Here is a 23876-nt window from a genome sequence, read left to right on the forward strand (position 1 = left end):
AAATATAAATTCTCTTGTCCATGCAGCAAGGAAAAACAAGCTTTATCTAGTTTTATGATTTTGTGTATCATTCAGTCTTTACAGCTTCAGCTAGAGCTTGAACTTCTTGATTTCAAAGGGCCCATATTACACCACTGCGCCAAAATGGCAACCTACTATCCTATATTTTTAGAGGCATGAAATTTTAACCTCTTATGAATTTCACTTAATTCCACAATTTATTGGTTTTTTTTTTATGTTAGAAATTGTGTAAAAAGCCACTAATAATTAATAAATATTATTATAAAGAACAAGATAAAAAAAATCTCAAAAGTTGTCTACTAGTATGGATGTTTAGAATAATATATTATCTAGAGCAGAGTATGGTCGCTGGATTATCTACTTTGTACCTACATTCATTGTCCATTTTATCAGCTCCACTGACCATACAGGAGCACTTTGTAGTTCTACAAAAACAGACTGTAGCCCACCTGTTTCTCTGTATACTTTAGTACCAAATCAGTTTTTAATGGTCTGCACCCCCACAAGACCATCACAGAGCAGGTATGATTTGAGTGATGGATCAGTCTCAGCGCTGCAGTAACACTGATGTTGTTGTGGTGTGTCAGTGTGTGTTGTTCTTGTACAAGTGGATCAGACAGCGAAGTTACTAAACATTTTCCTTTCACTGTGCACTCTGTTAAACACCTCTATCTCGCTGGTCCACATAGTCAATGTGAAGTCAGAGATAGTAGCTCATCTGTCGCGTGTTGGTCATTCTCTAGTCCTTCATCAGTGGACACGGGATGCTGTCGGCTGGATATTGGGTGGTGGACTATTCTCAGTCCAGCAGTGGCACTGAAGGTTTTAAAAACTAGCAGCACTGCTGTGTCTGATTCACTTATACCAGCACAACACCATCAATACGTCAGTGTCACTGCAGCACTGAGGATAATCCACCACCCAAGTGATATCTGCTTTGTGGTGGTCCTGGCCATTGAAGAACAGAGTGAATTGAGAATAAGAAATTATGCAAAGAAACAAGTAGACTACAGTCTGTAATCGTAGAAATACAAAGTGCTCCTTTATGATCAGTGGTGCTGATAAAATGGACAATGAAAGTTGATACAAGGTAGGTATTTCTATATTTTGTATTTTATTATTATTATTTTTTTTATTAAAGTGAAGAATAGCAGGATAACATGAAGGTCATTGCAGTTTACATGTCCCTAAGAAAAGTGGATGTAAGAATAATGTATTATCTACAGCAGAGTGCACAAGCGGGAATTAACGTTGATGTTTTCTGTAGGAAGGTCGTTCTCCACTGGTTCTGAATAATCTGCCAAGTAGTACGGTGATACTGAGTCAGTAGAAGTGACATCTTCAGCGGAGAGGTGGGCAGAGGAGCACCTGCTGTGCTCATTGATAGATTTCTGCTCGTCTTCATCAAGCTTCTCTTCCACTATTTCATCTGAGAAAGATGAGAATTTGCACGGGTTATATGTTGTTTGTGTGTGTTTAACATCATGTGTCACCATTTTTAAAAAAAATCATAGACCATGGAAATAAGGGGCCAAATGGGTTCACCAGAATGTATAAAAAGCATGGTGGGCTTACCAAAAATAATTTTATCACCAATGTCCTTGCAGACAACCAACAACAAAAACAAACAAATGTAACTAAAATAAATTAAAATATCATCACTGTCAAATAAAAATATGTATTTCCAAAAATAGTGATACATGTATAAATAGGAAAAAACCTTAACTTTCAATGGAAGTCAATACAAAAAGATTGTTTTATTGTATACTCCATGTAATTTTGTAATTTCTATGGGGCCATTTGTCATGAAATTCATACATAATGTGCAGGTGAATTGCTGGGTTCAAATGATGTAGTAAACTCAAAATGTACAAACATGTTATTCATTGGACAGTGATGATATACATCAGGAGCACACACACACACACACACACACACACACACAACACCTAAAAGGAGTCCCTTTACTTGGTGTGTCATCATGAGAACTAATTTGCAAGGCTTGCATTAGTTTACATTGTTTTACCAGACCAGAGAACCACACCAATACTGTGGAATAAGTGTATTTTTTCATGTAAAATCACCAAATATCATTATATTATGTTATATATTATATAATCAAAAAAAAAGGGCAAGGACATTAACCTCATGTTATTTAATGATAAATACAAATAATACTAAGCTTCCAAGAGGAGAAGTTTGGAAAGAAATAAACATCACATGGTACTATTGCTATGTATTTTTTTTTTATTATTATTTGTTATTTGTATTTAATGTTAATGTAATAAAATATATGTATTTTAAAATGGGTTTTTATTAGTAAATACATTTCTATTTTTAATTTAAATATCCTCAGGTGCCTAAAACAGAATAAGTTTCAAGGTCCATGCTTTAGAGCAAGTGAAAAGCAAGATGATAGAAAAAAAAGTTTCCCTTTCCCCTACTGTCTAAGCTGTGTTCTTCTTCTTGGTGATCGTCTCTGTAAACATACGTCTCCTTCCCTTTGCCCATAATCTGCTCCTCAGAGAACTGGAGGTTCTGAAGCAGGAAGTATGTGGTCATGAGTCCTTTGCCTTTCACCTGGATCTCCCCTCTTTCACAAATGTCAAACATTTTATCCTTCAGAGCCCTAGAGAGCACAGAAGCAAGTGCTTCTATGTTACATTCTTCATCATACATTCCAGTGTTCCTGCCTTGTGCCCAATAATTAAAGGTTAGCTTCAGACCCACCGCAACCCTGAGCAGTATCAAGTAGTTAAAGAAGATAAATTAATAAAGGAATATGTCCACATTATTTTATAATGGGAGCCATAACAATGTTCAGAGTTAAAATATTACATTTGAAAATAATGTTCAAATATAAGCAACTCATACTTGCCATCAGTGAGAGTTTGAACCCAACACTATGGCTGTTGCTGTAATTTAATTCACCCCAAATTACTTAATTTATCCTAATTCTAGTGCTACTCACTGTTGGCTGGAACTGGCCTGAGCTGTTCATTTGAGGCTTGACTTGCTGCTGGTGGAGGCAGTTGGGCTTTAATAGGATGATAGGTAGCTAGATGAGGTCTCAAATTCAATGTATTTCCTTTTTTCCCTGACCTTTCTGGCACAGATTTTGCTTGTTGCTCATCTAATTTGGCTGGCTCTCAATTCTTATTTGGTTGAAAGCCAAACTGCTCCCAAACAGGCCAAGCTGCATTTGGTTTGTGACCAAATGTTGCCGTTCAGCAGCAGTTCAAATTCCAACGGTTGTGAAAAACATTTTTTTTAAACAAATTTATTTAACATTCCAGCGTAAAACAAGAAAGACCTTGGCTGGACAATTTTGTAGTTTAATATTGTGGTTATTGTAATATTGTTTCAAATTTTTACTTGTTCCAGAAAATTTTAATTATTTATATTTGTGTTAGATTAGGGTTAAAGCTAAACTCTGGGCCTGCACACCTCTTATATTAAACATTTGATGAACATTAGTAAGCAATGGCACCAAGATGTATGTAGTGCCAGTAAGTTTACAGATATAAGTAAAAGTTTACCAGTCCAGGGATGGTGGTTGTGTAGCTCCAGTTGTGTTTGTATGTAGATTTAAGCCTGTGGATTACCTGTATGTAAAAGGGCTCAGGTGTATGTGATCTGGGACTCCATGACTCTCCATTCGAGAGGCTGTGTTGACCGTGTCTCCAAACAGGCAGTACCGGGGCATTTTTTCACCCACAACACCAGCAAGCACAGGACCTGTGTGTAATCCTACTCTGATCTGGAACATACAAGAACAGAGCATCATTAATCTAACTCAAAAAATATTAGTTGCATTAATTCTTTTGTAATTAATGATCATTGTCATCTCTAGTTCCAAACAACTGTTAACTGAACTCCCTCTTTAACCTGTCTGGAAAGAGCATGTTTACATTTGAGTGTAATATTTAGGGCTGACACTGAATAGTTGAAAATTCATTGATTTGAGGAGCCTGATTCAACTTGTAAAGTGATATGAAACAAGGATTAGTTCCCATACGTTACAGAGACAAACATTTTAGGAAAACAATGTGTGTGTGCAATACCTTTATGACCACCTCCTTGTTTCTACAATCACTTTCTATTCTGAGTTCTACAGGCCATAGAGGAGAACTTTGTTGTTTTATAGTTAGAGAATACCCTTTACTACTTACAATATATACACTATAAATAAGTATGTATATAAGTACGTATACACACACACACACAATATATTTATAGGGATTTTTAAGTCAGAGACATATCTAGCAGAATAATAATAATAAAAACAATAATAATGATTTGCACACACCAGATTGGCTGTAGATACATGTACACTAATATAAATGACACACTGCACTTTATAATATAAGAGCCTACCTGGAATGTTTATTTATATTTTAATATTTTATTTTTTAATATTATATTTATATACTATATATTTTTTTCATTTATTTAGTAAGTTATATAGTAAGCAAGTAATATTTATTTATATATAATAAGCATATTTAAAATCATCTACCGATTTACAATATAGGAAGATAAAAAAAATATACATATGGTAAGTTGAGAGGAGAGGGAAAACAAAAAATAAAATATAAACAAAAAGAAATACCGGAAATTAAATGGAAGCAAAATTTGTGCTGGGATTTAAAAGCTGATGTTCATATTGTAAAATATATTTACTATAAATTTTAATATATAAGTATAGCAAGCTCTAACACAAATCAGCACCCCTTCCTCCCCCCACGTAACCCCACCACCACAGTTACACACAGAAAAGAACCAACACCTGTATTGATTGCCCTGTGATAGGATTGGTCACCTCCCTCGCAGCAATCCTCATACCCAAGGCAAAGTTTGCCACTCGTTCAGCGTGGGTGTCCTTGGGGATCGGCACACCGCCAACAACCATATAGGCATCACCAATTGTCTCTACCTGTAGTAAAGGCACAGTCATGTGATTTCAGTTTAAAAACTGCAGCAAACATTTCTATTCAGAATGTTTGGTGCAGTGTTTTCAATATAAATTACATATCACAAATGTTTCATAAGTGGGTGGCAGCAAGTAGTGTCGCAGTCACACAGCTGCAGGGACCTGGAGGTTGTGGGTTTGAGTCCTGCTCCGGGTGATTGTCTGTGAGGAGTTTGGTGTGTTCTCTCATGTCTGCGTGGGTTTCCTACTACGGTCCACAAACACACGTTGGTAGGTTATTTGGCGACTCAAAAGTGTCTGTAGGTGTGAGTGAATGTGCGAGTGTGTGTTGCCCTGTGAAGGACTGGTGCCTCTCCAGGGTGTGTTCCTGCCTTGTGCTCAATGATTCCAGGTAGGCTCTGGACCCACTGCGACCCTGAACTGGATAAGTGTTACAGACAATGAATGAAATGTTTCATAAGTTGTTAATGACTTGCTTGCTACTAAGAACTGTGCAAAAAAGGCAATTTTGAAATACTTTTATTATCACTTTATTTTACTTTATTTCATTGATCTTGGAGAACCATTTAGATGCACTGAATCAGCGCACAATTACTTAGACATGCTTCATAAACCTGAAATATAAACATAATGATTTTCTGACCTTGTAGACATCATGGACGTTTGTGAGGCGATCAAACTTGGAGTACATTGAGTTGAGCATGTGGACTATCTGGATGGGCTCACAGGCTGCACAGATATTAGTGAAGGTGACCACATCACTGAAGAGAATGGTGCAAACCTTAAACTCTCCTAAGAGGAAGAAACATCAAGAAAGAGAATTAATACAACGAATGAATTACCCTAATATGAAAACTGTACAAACCTGAGACAGACAGATGAAGGCAATTAAAACATTTGGACTGGACCTTAAAAAAGCGATACAATCATTTTGCAAAAGTTGCAAACAAATATAATGAAATATTTAATCTTTTCATATTTTTCTACAAAGTGCAATTCAAACCAGATTAAATATCAATTTGCTTTGATGTCTCTAAATGAATCAAAAAATTCTACATAGAGTGGGACCACCATATGAGCGTAGCCATGTTTAAAATGGGTTATATACAATTTCTGACACATCCAGGCCACAGATGTCATAGTTACAGTTTCATAACATGAATGTGATACATTGGAGGAATGATAAAGAAAAAAAAATAAAGAGAAAGATAACTGCAGAGGAGAACAGAAGTTCCAGAAGATTTTCAGAGCTTGGGTGCCATAATACTGAATGATCAGTGGTGGACTACGTACACAAATCATGTACTTGAGTGAAAGTAAAGATACTCAAGGTAAAATATTACTCCAGTAAAAGTCCTCAGTTTAGATTTTCTCTCAAGTAAACGTTCTTCAAATGTACTTAAGTATCAAAAGTACAAGTATCACGATTTACTACGGTTTTAATTTCCTATTATTATTTTTGAAACAAGACTCTTGATTAATCAACTTGTTTTATGTAAAAATACTTCAGAGTCACGCTTGGTTCAGCAATATTTCAATACAATGTCATTAATTAGTGTGACATTGATATCTATTAAAAATATCATAAAACATAAAGCACTGAAGGCAAACTTTGTCCATTAGGTTGAACCAAACTGCTGTGAAATTACGTTTTGTGAACAAGCTGTTTTGAATTAAGATTTATGGGCAATTTAGTTACAAGCTTAATTTAATAAAATAAATAAAATAAATAAAAATGTAAGCATTGTAGGCCATTGTTCATAAATGGAAAGAGTTTGTATAAATTCTTGATGATGCCAGGGGTGCTGTAGCAGGTTCCAATTTTCATCATTTCTTTTGGCATACGCACTCAATGCTCCTGCACTGACGCTGAACTGGAGAGCTCTGTTTGGGCCGATTCCCTTTAACTAAGTGTGCGCTGTAACTTGATTGGTGTGATTATGCGATTCTTTTGTTTTTAAAATTAAATATATTGTTGTGTGTGAGGCAAAAGTAACGACAGATTACTCATAATGTAGTGGAGTAAAAGGTAAGATACATGACTCTGAAATGTAGTTAAGTTAAAATAAAAAGTTTCCCCAAATTAAATATACAACATACTGCAGTAAAGTACAGATACACAAAAAAAAAACCACTTAAGTACTGTAACAAATTACATTTATTTAGTTACTGTCCACCACTGAGAATGATCCACCCCCAGTATTAACTTATCTGAATGTAGGTACTGAAAAAAGACCACTGTCAGAGGACCTCAGTAATCTTGCAGGACATTATGGGTGAAAAATATCTGTATCTTTAACAGAAAGCATAGGAAAAAGGCGAGCAATATTACATTTGTTTGTCTAGGGCCTAAATATGTGGTTCAAAATATTTATTATTTCTTTATTTCCACATTTCTACTTTAATTTGTTATTCGATGAGCAGTCCTAACCTCACTTTAGAGCAAGATTGGTTAGCTTGGCAACCAGTGAACGGACCACTGACTCCAGTGTCTGGACAGTAAAACCTGTAAAATAGCGTACATCACCCACTGCACCACTCTACAGACATATGTTTGTAGCTTAAGGTGTGGATGATATTTTGTAGGGACTACCTTAATGTTCTTAAACTGTACTCTCTGCAGAAAACAGAGAGAAGACACCAGTGAGAGGTTGAGTCAGCAACATATTAGCATGATTTTTTTGTAATGGGGATACATTGGTATGATTTCACCAATATGTTTTTGGGGCAAATAAAGTTGCATGTTTTGAAAAGTGGGGTCATTTCAAAGAGCAAAGCACCTCCTAAGGACAGAGGAATATCAATTTGTCAAGTTTTGCAGGTCCCTCAGTCCACTGGCTACTTTACCTGCTGCTACCTTCTTGCCCTCTTTCAGCTGGTTAGCGACATGCTGTGGCAGCATGGCATACAACAGTGTCTCTGTCTTTTTCTTCTCCACCTCAAGGTTGCATGAGAGGATGCGCAGCTCTTCCTTCTTGCGCTCCAGCTGGTTCGAGAGTTCAATTTCAGCCAGTCGCTGCTGGTTAAGCAGGATGAGGTCCCGGGTAGTGTCATGTGGAGCAATATCAGCCAGGTGCATCCCTTGCTCCTCCAGCTCCTGCAAACTACGCAGCTTAGGCGAGCACAGATATATCATACAACGGAGAGACTCCATCCATACCATCTGACCTGAAAGACAAACACAAAATTTGTGCATAATATTTCAGAAACTATTTCATATGTACAGTACTGCTGAAATGATTTAGGCACCTGATTAATCTTGGGCACCTAAATAGATGTTGTTTTTCTGTAGTGTATAGCCTTTATGAGCTTCAGAACAACTAATACTTATACCACAGTTAGTGCTGATTCTAATTGGCTGAGGGCTGTTCTAGGATTGCCATTATTGCACAAAAATTGCACGTTGACCAAAGCTCTTCAAGTATTACGCTACCACACACACACACACACAAGTAACCTAGCAATGACGCCAGCCCTAAAGACAAAGTAAATACCAAAGTCAGAACAGTGAGACATAGAAACAAGAGACACTAGGAAATTACCAAAAACCTCGAATGGCAGACAAGGGACAAGAAAAAGGAATATGGAAACATGGAACACCTTTGGAAGGTTCAAACACGTGACAGGGGTGTGACTACTTAAACACAAGGAAAACAAGCATGTGTAGAATAAAAACAAAACACAGAAAAGAGACAAGAGAACCAGACAAAAACAAAATTGGAACAGAACACAGGAAGGAAAGAAACACCAAACCTGACATGGGGTACTGATCTTTGGAACTGTGCCTCTTGCTTATGGCAGCAGTACATCTGTGTCAGCATCTCGTGTTATAGAAATTGCTCTCTTGTATATTATTGCTTAGATATACATATAATGTCAAGATTTTCACTGGACAAGTTCAACCATCTCCTTGAGGACACCCAGTATTATATCTGATTACCATCAATTTATTCCAGTTCATTGGCACCATTCTTGGAGATTAGAAGCAGATACAGGAATCTAAAGTTTTCACTTCTTATGAGAAAAAGTACTGATTGATCAGTGTTTAGATTGTTATGATAAAACGATGTAAAATTTCACTAGTGAAATTTAGTGATGCCTTCACTAAAATAACCCAAGACATGCAATAAAAAAAAAAGAAAATGCTCACAATGCCTGGTCAACCTCCTGATTTGAATCACACAACATTTTTTTTTAAATGCAATGCTCCTAATGGCTTGTGACACACTTTATTCACTCACTCATCAATTAATTAAAATCACAAACACACTCATGTTCAGTGATTCATATCAAGACCGTTTGTTTCCTTGCTGAAATTAATAGTCCATCAGCGGGACCCTCATAACTTTGAAATGAAGAGGGTTTGCTAAGAGAAATCAGCCAAAGCAGCAAACAAATATTTTTGGATGCTTTCCTTAACAGCAATGACTGTCAAATACCACCTAGAAAAATAATAGCCTATATCCACACACCACTGTGTTTTGCATTAACCCAAAGTACTTCTACACTTATGTCTGTGCACTATATTGTGTGTATTTGTAATGTATAATGTGCCATCTAGTGCAAATGTCTCCTTGAACACTATTATTGTTATTCCATCCCACTGATTCTCAGGTCTGTTCCCCAGATGGTCTACATATTGTCTGTGTACCTCAGTTGGACTATTTTAAGGGTCCTGAGACTCTTCTTGTGGGAAAAACTGGCCACAATATATGTCCAAATGTGTGAAGACACTTCCTCAAAATCTTCTTTGAAAGAGTATTAACAGAAAATGTGAACACCTTTCCACCTTCCTGTAATAGCAGCCTTTACTTTACTCAGAAAGCTTTATATTAATAGCTGATGCTTTGATTGTGGTAAATTAGTTCTGAATCACAACCATCATTCCAACTCATACTAAAGGTCCTTCATTTTTTCATTAAATGCTGCTCTATTATTACATACTAGTGTACACTAAAAAGTACACACACAAAAGCATTCCTCCAACTTGAGAAAGCAACACATTTTAATGTTTTAAGGCATGTCAAAATTAATGTGTTAATAACACAAAAAATGGCTTTTCATATGATAAGAAATTGATTAAAAACCTTTCCATTCATTAGAACAAATATTTGTGCTATTTTTAATTAATGAGTTATTAAGAAGTATTTTGATACGTGACGTTACCCAGCCCCCCATTATTGACCAAATTGCACCAAAGTGGTCCGATTCGATAGTGCTGCTGAATGGTATGTGCCTGTAAATAAATGGCATCTGCCACATAATGACACTTAAATACTAGTCTCTGAATCATTCACAGGGTGACACTTGCCCTTTACAAACCAAGTATTAAGCTGAAGAAACGTATCAACTCATCTCAGATTAAATCAGTGAATCTGATCACTAGCCAGGAGCCATAGGAATGGTGACAGGGGAAAATACTAACTTAGGAATTTAATTTCCATGGCTATTTGCTGGTGTGGTTAGTGTTCAGAGTGATCAGAGTTACTAGGTTAGTCTGAGATGAGTTGTTTTGTGTTTTTTCTTTTATGTTTACAAACTGACGCATGCCATTCAGTAAATGACACTTGCCAGTACTTGCCACTAGGTGTCACCGAGCCCTCTCTAACCCCTCTTTAACCAATCTTTAGACTGAGGTTAGCACAGACCGCCCAATTAACATAAAGACCCATAAATGAATAAATAAATGTAAAAACAAATCATTCATTATCTGTAACCTCTTATCCTGTTCAGGGTTGTGTTGGGTCCGGAGCCTACCCGGAATCATTGGGCGCAAGGCAGGAACACTTGCTGGAAAGGGCCAGTCCTTCACAGGATGACACAGACTCATTCACACACTCACACTTACAGACACTTTTGAGTCGCCAATCCACCTACCAACGTGTGTTTTTGGACCGTGGGGAGGAAATTGAAGCACCCAGAGAGAACACACCATATGGGCAGAACACACCCAACTCCTCACAGACAGTCACCCGGACCGAGACTTGAACCCACAACCTCCAGGTCCCTGTGTGACTACCTGTTGCACCACTGTGCTGCCCATATTTAATTTAATTATGCCTTTTTTCATTAACTATACCTAATAATTTATTCAATTTATATATTTATTATTAGGTTAATCTTAAATTAAAGCTCTAATGTCCACAAAGTTCACAAATGTCCAGATCAATATTCTGCAAGTATTCCATTAATAATCATCTGTAAAATGATAGTACCTCGAAGCTTGAGCATGGCTTGATTTTTTAAGTCCTCAGGAAGTTTCTCCCTCTTAGCCTTCAGCACAAACTGGCTGTTGATGAACTTCTTGATACTGTGAATGTTGAGGGTGACCTCAGGATGAACCACAGTGAAGTGTTCATCCAATCGTGTCCCTCTCTTCTGCAGGCCCAGTACAAACTTCTGAATGTTCACACCAGTCTGCTTTACTACAAGCTGCAGAAACAGATGTCATTGGGGTGTTGTTGTGAATTTCAGTTTAGTTTAATGTATCATACATGTTGTTCTTGTGTTGTTGCCATACCTAGTACTTTTTAAAAAATCAAGCATAAAACAAGATCTCATGTTTTCAAGAAAATCTGCTGATACATTTTTAAACACTATCCAAGTTCAGTTTCAGAAGTTTGCATTCTCTGGTTTCACATCCCAAGCAATCTTCAAACACACTCAGTCAAAAGATATGAAATCTCGCCTCTGAAATCTGCACAATATTCTATAGCGCCATAGTATTGGAAGATTTTGTGTCAGAATTCTTTCTGAAGCAATCTATCAATGTCTCTTTAGATTGTGTTGATCACACTGTATATCAGTCACATTCTTTGGTTTAACAGCTTCTGCAAGTTTTCTGAAGACTTACATTTTGGTCAAAGACAATATGAAAGGGAAAAGAATTGCAAAAGGCTTTCTCCTCAATCCACAGTCTCCTCGGATAGCTGGGGTAGAAAGAGTGTGGAATATTGTCTGAAATGGAAAAAAAAGGCATAAATATATATCCCACTGGTAGGGTTTTGAGAGTATGTATTAGCAGCTATGCCAAAAAGTTAACAAAGGTAGGATTTATTTTTACATTTTTACACATACCACATTCCACGTCATTGAGAAGCAATGATCTTAATCAATAAAACATATACTATTTTAGATTTCATATATGGAAATATGCTGTTTATATCAGGCCATTGACACTGTGCATTTTCGATGTCAGCTCTGATTAAAATGCTAGAAAATATGTAATACATTAATATTTTCTGTATGCAAGAAATAAAGTGATACTGGAAACAGAACATAGGCCTAATGATGTAGATGACAGTTCTGTTCCTGGTGGACCTACCTAACATGACCTTTTGTGCAACTTTTTTGGGTTCGGGCACATTCTTTGGGTGGACCTCTGTCTTGGCCCCTTCGTTTATCTGTGTCATGAGGAAAATAACATGCTCTTTCTTCCCTGTGCGTTCCTCCTCCTCCGGCTGCTCCAGGATGGTCATGGTCACTTTGCTACCAAAGAAGTCCTTTGCCACTGCTTCGATTATGCCTGCCATGTAGTCATGGAAACAAGACAAAAGTGGAAGAACACAGGTTCTTTGGAATTAGTCTCTGAAGTTGATCTCAATGTCACAGAGTCAACATGTGTGTATATAAAATTGTGTACCAGGTACTATTTGGTGGAGTCCTTTCCTGTCTGAGTAATAGTGGAGCATTGTCCTTCCATCATTCGTTCGCTCCACACGGAAAGAAGGAGCGTTCATCTCCTGAAATGAGATTATAGCATGAATGAAAGTGCTTTAAATATGTAAGTCAAAGAGTTTGCATTAATTCATGTGGTCACACTCCTTAAAATGACATATTTACTGCAAATGAGTGTGCTTACAGAGAGCTGTAAAAAGTATCGAACCTGATAGGATAATGCCAGGTAACTATGAAGGGCATCAAGATTTTCAATGAATTCTATCAAGTTTCCACCAAGTGTGCGCAACATTGTATCATAGCCAGACATCTTACAGAAGCTGAAGAAGTATTCTCCAAACAGCTTTAGTACCACCTCGGAGGTCACATCTAGAAGACAAAGCACAAAGCAGGGTAGATTTTCAGAACACTTCAACCTACAGAGAAATTGTAGCAGATCTTTATATTAACACATTGTTTCAGAGTGTTATTTCATTTCATATATTTATTTTGTATGTGGTTCCATACAAAGACTCCAGATTGTCCTCGACCAAGAATGGGATGACCCTGTATTACGATATTAGAGGATGACATATTGAATGACCAAATGGATTAATGGATTAATTTTGGATGTGTGACATAATGTCGTTTTCTCATCATTTACTACCCCTTGCATAAATGACAGAATCACGATATATATGTATATATTGTGGGTTCGATTCCCGCTCCGGGTGACTGTCTGTGAGGAGTTGGTGTGTTCTCCCCATGTCCGCGTGGGTTTCCTCCAGGTGCTCCGGTTTCTTCCCACAGTCCAAAAACACACGTTGGTAGGTGGATTGGCGAATAAAAAGTGTCCGTAGGTGTGAGTGAATGTGTGTGTTGCCCTGTGAAGGACTGGCGCCCCCTCCAGGGTGTATTCCCGCCTTGCGCCCAATGATTCCAGGTAGGCACCGCGACCCTGAATTGGATAAGGGTTACAGATAATGAATGAAAAAATATATATATATATTCTACATTAAACTGTTCCAGCTTTCTCAAATAGCAGTTTACAGTTTATACACAAACTTTACAGGGTGGAGTCTTGTCAATTATAAATGTCAGTTTGAGAACCAGACCATTTCCTTATTATGCCTTATTCTGTGGCAAGGTGCATTATTGTCTTAGAAACAGCTTTTTTTGGTCACCACAAATCTATATTCTGTTGATGGAATGGGAAATGTCCAAATGTAAATGTATATCTGAGCTTTCTTTCGACCGTCATCTTCATAATAACAGCACCAAGTTCCCACAACATCTCCCTGGCCAGCCAAAATTTGTTAATTATCACTGAATATCCCTTTCATCCAAATATTCACACTTTTCTATTTGTAAATACCAATACATTCAGCAGAATCCTACACTCCTGTCACAGAATTGAGTCCTGGTTCTGCACATTTGTTTTTGATTTGTCTTGCCAATTTGCTATTATTGAGGCATACTGCTTGAGTTTTCAATCCTGAAACTTTGACTTCTACTCCTATTTTTCCTTGCATTAACTTCCTCAGCTGACTGGGAACAACCAACATTTTTACTATTACTTTTTTTGGATTTCCTTCTTGAAGGCCTTCTATAATAATTTCTATTAATTCTATCTATCTATGTATATGTGTAACCAGAATATCATACAATCATCAATATCATTTATTTTGTGTCATATCTGTGATTTGTTCATTTGTAACAAGGTGTGTTTCTGCCTTGCATCCTGTGATGGTGAGTAGGCACCGGATCCACTACAAACCTGAATAAGATGAAGTGGTTAAAGAAAATGAATAAAGGAATGAATGTTGTAGTAGAAACTCATTTTTTGACATTATTCCAGATTTAACATTTTTGCACACATTTAGTTTCATATCTTCACTGCAAAGTGCTATCTGTGTTTTCAAGAATTACTAAAATGTTAATGTCTCATTTGCTTTTTTCCTAAGCTGCAACAGTGTCAGCTGGGTCCTTCAAGCCCAACAGTCATTAACCTGAGCCCAGATGTGCAACCTGTCCTGAGGTTCACACCTGTCCTTGGCCGTGCACGCTCTCAGGGATCTGAACTGAACATTGTCCTCTGTGACACGCTGCTCTCGATGGGCAGCCTTCAGCAGGGACATTGTTAACACCTACACACAGCTTTCACTTGCACTCTGATCAGTATACAACTATTCCCCCAAGGCCGTCGCTTACGGAAACACTGCCCACAAACAGCCCGAAAGCCTTTCGCTGGCTCTTCCTCTATATTCTTTGTCTTGCTTCTAGTCTCTGCCTTCATTTATACGGTCTGTATTTAACCCTGAGCCCATTGAGGAATAGCAAAGTACACTCAAGTACAACTCAGTACAAACTATGGAAAGGAGGATGTTTGTGAAATCAGGACAGGAGAGTTGATGAATGGGGGTTGGAAAAAGAGCAATGCTTTAACTAAGTTTGAAAATTACAAGAACACAGGTTTATCATCACACGAAACATCCACAACACTTGATGCATTTTGGCCCTGACCTTCAAGGTTAAAAACACTGGTTCGCAGTCAAAATCTGTGTGAATTAAAGCTCACCCAGCATTTTGCAAGCCTCTTGCACCAGACGGAGAGTGATGACATCATCGTAAATTTCATAAGTCATAAAGTTGTCTTGGACCTGGGCCAATGACCTGAAAAAATATGACTTTGGTAAGAAAGAAGGACATATCACTGTAAAGATGGACAACTCAGCTGAAAACAGTTGCTGACCTTAGATTCTCCCATGTCTCTTCTCCAAACCTTTCAACCACAAGTGTCCTCAGACATGTATTAATGAAGCCATACTGTTAAAACAAGGAATAGTGCAGAAAAATGGTGACAATCACTTTGTTGTTGTTTTACCTTTCTTATATAGGTATACACACATATTAGATTTTATCAATTACATTTTGAAAACTCCCCATGCACTGGAGAAAAAACACTATTTTGGACAGCTGCCAAGCAGAAATTATTTGTATGGTGGACCAATCTCAGCAGTGCCACAATATAAAACATTAATGGGCATTTAGTGAATGCTGTATCGATACAAATGAAAAACACAAACTGTACTTGACAAAAAAGCTATTATAGGTTTTACTGATGTCTTATCACATGATATAATATAATATGCAGCTGATATGGTAATACCATTGCAACTCATTGAAACAAAGTCTGATTAACACCCAAATTAAAATCTCATGCATTATAGATAATATCTATTTTCAGTACTTTACCACGCACACACACACACACACACACACACACACACACACACACACACACACAATACTGAAAATGAATATTTTGAAACGATACACAAACCACCTTCATTCTTGAATTAACAAGTATAGCATAAACAAATGTATGAACTTATATGAATCTTTATGGACATCATCACACCCATCAATTAAAAATTTACTTCAATGAAGTTCAAATCATTTACAGTAAAAATATGTGGCATTTTTTATACTTATTACTTAAACAAAGACTTGCACTTACCATGCCTGCAGCTTTCCAGTTAAGTGGCTGTTGTCACTTGTGACTGAAATGATGTCTTTAAATTTTGGCCAAGACAGTACTGTCCAGTCACATGTGTCTTTAATTAATCTAAACCCCTCCTTCCTAATTTCTCTTTTCTCCTCTCTCTCTCACACACACACACACACCAAACACAAACACAAACTAAATAATCATTTATTTATTTATTTATTTATTGCTAGTACGGACCACGCCCGTAGAGGGTGAAACTGGAAGGTGAACTCAGAAGTCTTTTGGGGAAGAGTTAAGGGCGGCTTATGAATGCGTATGAAGCCGGACCCCCCTTGGGTAAATGAACATGAGAAAAGGGTGGAGGCGGGAGCGAGTTTAAAACAGGAGGCTCAGTGGACTTGAGCCAAACACGGCTCCGAATATGGGGAACAGCAGGAATGACCCAGCGCAGAGGAGCGAGCTGACGTCGTGAAGCAGTCGAGTCGAGATCCGTCTTCTGCACTAAATGCGGCGAGTTTGTCCGACGCGGAAATGACGTGTATTTGCAGGGTGTATATAGGGCTGAGAGGAGGAGTTCGGGCGTGGTCCTACTCCCAAAATTATGTTATTAGCATAACTTTACACACACACACACACACACACACACACACATATATATATATATATAACAGATATGGTAGGTATATTAGGTACTTTATTTTCACTAAAATTTCAAACAGTGAGTTCAGTTGTGTTCTCTAAAGGTACATTACATTATCTTCTCCAGGAGGAGAGGTGAATATTTGTAATCTTTCATTATAACTGTGTAACTGTGAAAAAAAACAAAAAAACAACATAATATAAACCCTTGCGATGGGCTTATAAATGGGGCATATGAAATCATTCATTATCTGTAACCCTTATCCAATTCAGGGTCGTGGTGGGTCCAGAGCGCAAGGCGGGAATACACCCTGGAGGGGGCGCCAGTCCTTCACAGGGCAACACACACACACACATTCACTCACACACTCACACCTACGGACACTTTTGAGTCGCCAATCCACCTACCAACGTGTGTTTTTTTGGACTGTGGGAAGAGACCGGAGCACCCGGAGGAAACCCACGCGGACACAGGGAGAACACACCAACTCCTCACAGACAGTCACCCGGAGGAAACCCACGCGGACACAGGGAGAACACACCAACTCCTCACAGACAGTCACCCGGAGGAAACCCACGCAGACACAGGGAGAACACACCAACTCCTCACAGACAGTCACCCGGAGGAAACCCACGCGGACACAGGGAGAACACATCAATTCCTCACAGACAGTCACCCGGAGTGGGAATCGAACCCACAACTTCCAGGCCCCTGGAGCTATGAGACTGCGACACCTACCTGCTGCGCCACCGTGCTGTGTTGTATGAAATCAACACAAATTTAAAAATTAACAATGGCATGCCAGAGGATGGCATGGTGGCGCAACAGGTAGTGTTGCTGTCACACATGGAACCCACCCATCAACCATGCTGCGATTTGTTGTTCCTAAGGTTTGGACTGAATTGGGAAAACAGTTTGCTATTTTTTGCACCATTTGCCTGGAATAATCTACAAAATCAACTTAAGATTGAAAACATTATTGTATAGATGTTTTACATAAGATGTATGTATCTGAATATGTTTTTGTGTGTATTATTTGTTGTAACCCTGTGTTACATTTTTGGCCAGGTCTCCCTTGTAAAAGAGATCAGTGATCTCAATGGGACTAACCTGGTGAAGTAACGGTTAAAATATAAATAAATAAATAAATAAATAAATGGGGTTGTGAGTCGAGCCCTTTTTTTTCTCCCTTGGTCCAGAAACACACACTGGTAGGTGGATTGAATCAACAGTGTCCATTGAGTCTGTCAGAAACATTTGTGAGTGTGTTGCCCTGCAAAGGATTGGAACACCCTCCAGGGTGTGTCCCCACCTTGCACTCAGTGATTCCGGATAGGCTCCAGACTCTCCATGACCCTGCCTGAGTTGGATAATGAATGAATGAATGAATGAATGAATTATAATAAAATAAGGTACAATTATGTTCCTTTACTAAATGTACTCAATTTGTTCCCTTGAGGGTACCACCACAGAGTGTACCAAACCCAATCAGTCTTGCTCTGTGGATGTGTAGGAAGTCCCCCACGTCTCCCCTCATAATAAGCTCATGTGCAAAATCACTACTTAAAATAATTCTGAATTGGTGGCGCTGCCTTTGTGGAAGAACAAATTTTACTGGTTACCCACTGGGTAGAACGTGATTGGTTAGTATGTATTGGGCAGAGATTTTCAAATACCCCAATGTAGATCAGATGCTGTTTTAGTTTTCTACATCAGAAAATATGCTGTTTTAGAAGCTAGCAGTTCTGGCTTCACATGTCTTAATAACTGTGGAGAAAACTATACTTAAAAAATAAATCAGCAGACACATCTTAAAATTATTTTGTAATGATGCCAGTGCTCCACAACATTAAGTAGGCAAAATAATTTTCAGAAAAAAATATGCAGGATGTGATTCAGGACTAGTACCAGGATCTACAAGAAAACATAGACACCCAGAATTTTGGGCAGCAGCAGAGAGTTTGGACAGTCACATGACAGTCCTCCTATTACAGTTTTACCTGGGCTTCTTACTGTTTACTAAGGGTGTGAAAGGAAGTTTACCATAAATCAGACCTGTTTGAACCTGTACATGTTTTATAGTTACAATAAAATTTGATCTGTGAACTCCCTAAAACTTCTAAAAATATATTTTGTTTTACTTTCATTTCCTTTCTAGTACAATTAATGTTAACAATCCCTAAGGAAAGGCCCTTCCCTAACAAGTTGGCGGAGTTCTGCTTTGATGGTATGAATCAAGACCCTAAGAGTTACATTCCAAAGTACTGTTATTTACACTGACATTTATGTCACTGACAGACAATATTTTGTAGAGCAACTTACAAATTTTTTAAAATTATGTTAAGAATAAACTTAGCACAAAATGTAATGAAATTTGTATTTGGTAAATTATTTATTTGTTGTAACAATGCTGCTTGGCAATAAATCTTATACTGTTGGAAAGCCTGTTAATTTCACTTTTTGTGGTGCCATATTTGTAAGGAACATACATTTGTGGGAGGAGCAGTAGAGCTCTGTATGTGGGTTGTGCCCATGAAAAATTTGTCAACTCTTCTCTGCCAGTGCCAAACAGCTTATTTTGCTGTTGCAAAAATTGACATTCGTTTTGAGCTTCTGTTTCTGCCAATCATGAGCATGCTAGGGCCTGTGTAATAGGGCAACTTCAATTATTTGGAGTGAGCCCTAGTTCCATCTCTAAACTGAAGGCCAAGTTCCATGTAAAGGGGGATGTCAGAGACAAGCCACGAAGTGGATGTCCCAAGAAGATGACACCCCAAGAAGATCGTTTCCTCACCCTTTCAGCATTTAGTTACCATAGGCTGTCTTCTACATATTTGCGATCAAGGTTTGCAAGACAATATGGCAGACAGCTCTCTGCCCAGACAATCTGGAACAGTCTGCACACAGCCAGTCTCCGGTCTCATTGGGCTGCCAGGAGGCCTGCCATAACTGCCCTTCACCACCCGGCCCATTTGCGCTGATGTCTGCAACACATGTACTGGAACCTGAACATGTGGAGGAACGTTATGTTCACAGATGGATCCAGATTCTGCCTACGGGAGTTGGATCATTGGGTCAAAGTGTGGAGAAAACACGTAGAATGCTATGCTGATTGCTGCACCGAAAGAGTAACATCTTTTGGTGGAGGCAATGTGATGGTGTGGTGTGGCATGTCCCTCACTGGAATAACGAGGCTTGTCATCATTGGAGGCAATCTCAATGCAGAGAGATATCGAGATGAAATTCTGCAACCAGTGGCAATCCCATATCTTTACAGTCTGGGACCGAACTCTATCCTTCAAAATGACAATGCTCGCCCCTACAGAGACTACCTCCAGAATTTATAGGTGGAGAGGAAGGAATGGCCTGCCAGCTCCTGACCTCAACCCCATTGAACACTTGTGGGATCAGCTTGAGCGTGCTGTTCATGCCAGAGTGACCAACACAACCACTTTGGCTGACTTATGACAAACGCTGGATGAAGAATGGACTGCCATCCCACAGCAGTGTGTGACCAGGCTGGTGACCAGCATGAGGAGGAGGTGCCAGGCTGTTGTGGCTGTGTATGGTTCTTCCACATGCTACTGAGGCTCCTGTTTATTAAATCAATTAATTGTTAAATTGCCAATATGTCTTGTTTCTTCAAACGTCAGTCAAACTTCAATCATCCAGTCCAACACCAACACACAACAAACAGCAGAATAAGCTGTTTGGCATTGGCAGAGTGGATTTGGCAAATTATTCATGAGCACAACCCACATACTCAGCTTTACTGCTGCTCATCCCACAAATGCATGTTCCTTACAAATGTGGCACCATTTTAACAGGATACTAACAGGCTTTCTTACGGTATAAGATTTGTTGCCAAGAACCATTGTTACAAAAAAGAAATAATCTACCAAACACAATTTTTCTTACTTTTTGTGTTAAGTTTAACAAACATGCTAATATAGGTTTAGGAGTTGCCTATGTATATTGCTATATCCAGGTATTTTTGAGTGAAACCAAAACAACAGCTAAAGTACAACACAACACAATACATTTTCCCCAGTAAAGTTTATTCAATAATATGAATTGATTATGGTAAGTACATTGATTATCACACAGAATATGATGATCTGCCACAATGATGCCCATTGACATCAGTATGGGGACACAACTACAATTGCAACAAACTGGGATGCCCTTTCACCTTTTTTTTAACCCTAGAGTAGCCCTTCTTTGGGATCAAACCAGACATGCTAGATTTTGCTCCCTTGTGAATAACTGAGCCTTGGGCACCCATAACACTGTCACCACTTCACCAGTGACACCCCACAAGATCTGCAATTTTGGAAATGCTCTAATCAAAACAATATTACAATCACAATTCAGACATGTCAAACTCACCTGTAGTCTCAAATTGCCAGACTCTCTAGGGAGAGTGCTTTTCGCCATTTAACGTGGCCAAGAACCGCCACAAATCTGCTATTTTGATATGATGTGTAGAAGGAGGCAGTCTTTATGATTCGTTTTGGACCAGTACAAAGCCAGTACAAAATGATCTATGGAAGTGGGTGAACAAAAAACCAATCAGAACTGGCAGAATTCTCACAGTGAGGTCAGATTAGTGCACTGAAAGTATCAGACTCTCCATCAACTTATGGTCAGAGTGTCTGTGACTGAGACCAGTTGTGACGTAACCCCATGGTGCAATAAATAAATAAATAAATAAATAAATGTATGTATATATGACTATACATCTCAGAGGAAAATCTTCAAGGTCATGCATAGGGCTCATGCTCCACTTTTGTTTAGAAATAATTTGTCTGCAGATGCCAATTCTGTTAGTCATCTTCCTGGAAAACTCCCAAGAAGACTCCATGAAATTATTCCTTTATTAAAAAAATCCATGCTTTTTATGAGATCACATGGTCTCATTGCACTGTGGCATGCTGGGTTTGTCCTGTATAAAACTGGATGACCAGAACCTTCCTTCAGCAATACACCCATGAAGCAGTACATTCCATATTTATTATCAGGTGTTATATCACCCTGAAAACCACCTACAGTTGTCATAAATTTGCCCATATAAAAGCTTGTTATCTGGCTGTGTGCACTCAGTCTAATTCTTACTACAGACTACACTGCAACTAAAATAACAAGGTAAGTTTGTTCTTTCCTGACAGTTTATTTAGATACTAGTTTCTTCTATTTGTAATCTTTTCTCACAAAAAAATTAAATTAGAAATTCCTCTTAAATTTTGCATAAACCCAATAATTCAAAGTGGGTTGAAAATGAACATCAGGTTTTAAAATGCTTTTATGTTTTACAGATGTTTTGTGAAAGCTATTTGTGGATGATGGGTTACCACAAGAAGCTGGACAAACTCCAGGAATGTTCAACGGTTGTACCCCTCCTGGACTTCTCATCGGGCCATAGAGATCCTGTCCCCAGCAGTGTCCACTCAAAAGATAACACTGATCATGTCCTTGCTCACCTTTTGGAATGTATCTGGCCTTTCAGCAAAAGTGATTATTCAGGACAAAAAAAAAAAAAAAACCCAGCATCTTATTCCTTACAATGATGTTGCTTCAAAGGAGGCAGAGAGTGTCGAGTAGCACCTTTTTAGCAGCTGTATGAATGTCTTGGGCGTGAACAGGCAGGACTGTCTCGATGAAGGAGATGAAAACTTCCATCTTGGCTCTGTATAAAATGACATGAACAATCAAGAAAGATGGAATGATGTATTCTTCAATTATGCTAATTTTGGCTGCATTGTGATAAACATATTTTTTTTAATTATATTTCTATAGGCTATATACTTTGAAAGCATATTGTGATATGCACTTATACACTGGGAAGATGCCAAAAAGAAATGCTTTCATGAATAGCTGTGCTATAGGACTACATAAGGAGTGTGCTCAAGAGGGCAGCACCTAGCTTCTCTCAGTGTTTCTGGTGGCCCCCTTCCTGAGAGAACATGGGAAGGAAATAAGGGGACTTGAAGGGACTTGCGCCCCCTCCAGGGTGTGTTCCTGCCTTGTGCCCAATGATTCCAGGTAGGCTCTGGACCCGCTGCGACCCTGATCTGGATGAGCGGTTACAGATAATGAATGAATGAATGAATGAATGAATATTCATCCCCAGAAGGTGCTTATAATATTTGAAGTGGAAATAGTGTAAGCAGGGCAGAAAAAATGCTTGATTCAAGAAACTAAAGAAAAGTCTGAACAGAAATGTATGTAGTATGGTTTTATGCAGACGAGTGATGATGAAGGCCTATATAAATAAATATATATGTATATATATATATATATATATATATATATATATATACTCATACTTGGTCTGGGCTCCTTTTGCATGAATTACTGCATCAATGCTGCGTGGCATGGAGGCGATCAGCCTGTGGCACTGCTGAGGTGTTATGGAAGCCCAGGTTGCTTTGATAGCGGCCTTCAGCTCATTTGCATTGTTGGGTCTGAAGTCTCTCATCTTACACCTGACAATAGACCATAGATTGTCTATAGGGTTTAGGTCAGACGAGTTTGCTGACCAACTAAGCACAGTGATACTGTGGTTATTAAACCAGGTATTGGTACTTTTGGCAGTGTGGACAGGTGCCAATTTCTGCTGGAAAATGAAATACACATCTCCATGAAGCTTGTCAGCAGAGGGAGACTCTAAAAATTCCTGGTAGACGGCTGCACTGACTTTGGACTTGATATAACACAGTGGACCAACACCAGCAGATGACATGGCTCCCCAAACCACTGATTGTGGAAACTTCACACTAGACTTAAGCAGCTTGGATTGTGTGCTTCTCCACTCTTCCTCCAGACTCTGGGACCTTGATTTCCAAATGAAATGTAAAATTTACTGACATCTGAAAACAAGACTTTGGACACTGAGCAACAGTCCAGTCCTTTTTCTCCTTGGCCCAGGTAAGACGCTTCTGGCGTTGTCTCTGGGCCATGAGGTTCTTGACACAAGGAATGCAACAGTTGTAGCCCATGTGCTGGATACGTCTGTGTGCGGTGGCTCTTGAAGCACAGACTCCAGCAGCAGTCCACTCCTTGTGAATCTCCAACTTATTTTTGAATGGCCTTTTCTTGACAATCCTTTCAAGGCT

The 23876-nt window shown here is 38.6% G+C and overlaps 1 protein-coding gene across 1 annotated transcript; it reads right to left on the reverse strand.

Annotated features, from left to right (window-relative positions):
- Nucleotides 1-1201: 1201 nt before the first annotated feature.
- LOC136676528 (guanylate cyclase soluble subunit beta-2-like) lies at nt 1202-21198 on the reverse strand. Its single transcript, XM_066653617.1, has 14 exons — nt 21151-21198; nt 15363-15436; nt 15189-15283; nt 12840-13000; nt 12597-12696; nt 12279-12479; nt 11808-11911; nt 11170-11386; nt 7802-8122; nt 5598-5746; nt 4811-4957; nt 3627-3781; nt 2466-2650; nt 1202-1450 (listed from the first exon to the last, which is right to left on the reverse strand). The coding sequence occupies exons 1-14, from the start codon at nt 21196-21198 to the stop codon at nt 1242-1244; spliced, it is 2166 nt and encodes a 721-aa protein (XP_066509714.1). The 3' UTR covers nt 1202-1241.
- Nucleotides 21199-23876: the final 2678 nt, after the last annotated feature.

The sequence above is a fragment of the Hoplias malabaricus genome, chromosome X2, assembly GCF_029633855.1.
Source record: "Hoplias malabaricus isolate fHopMal1 chromosome X2, fHopMal1.hap1, whole genome shotgun sequence".
Taxonomy (NCBI): Eukaryota; Metazoa; Chordata; class Actinopteri; order Characiformes; family Erythrinidae; genus Hoplias; species Hoplias malabaricus.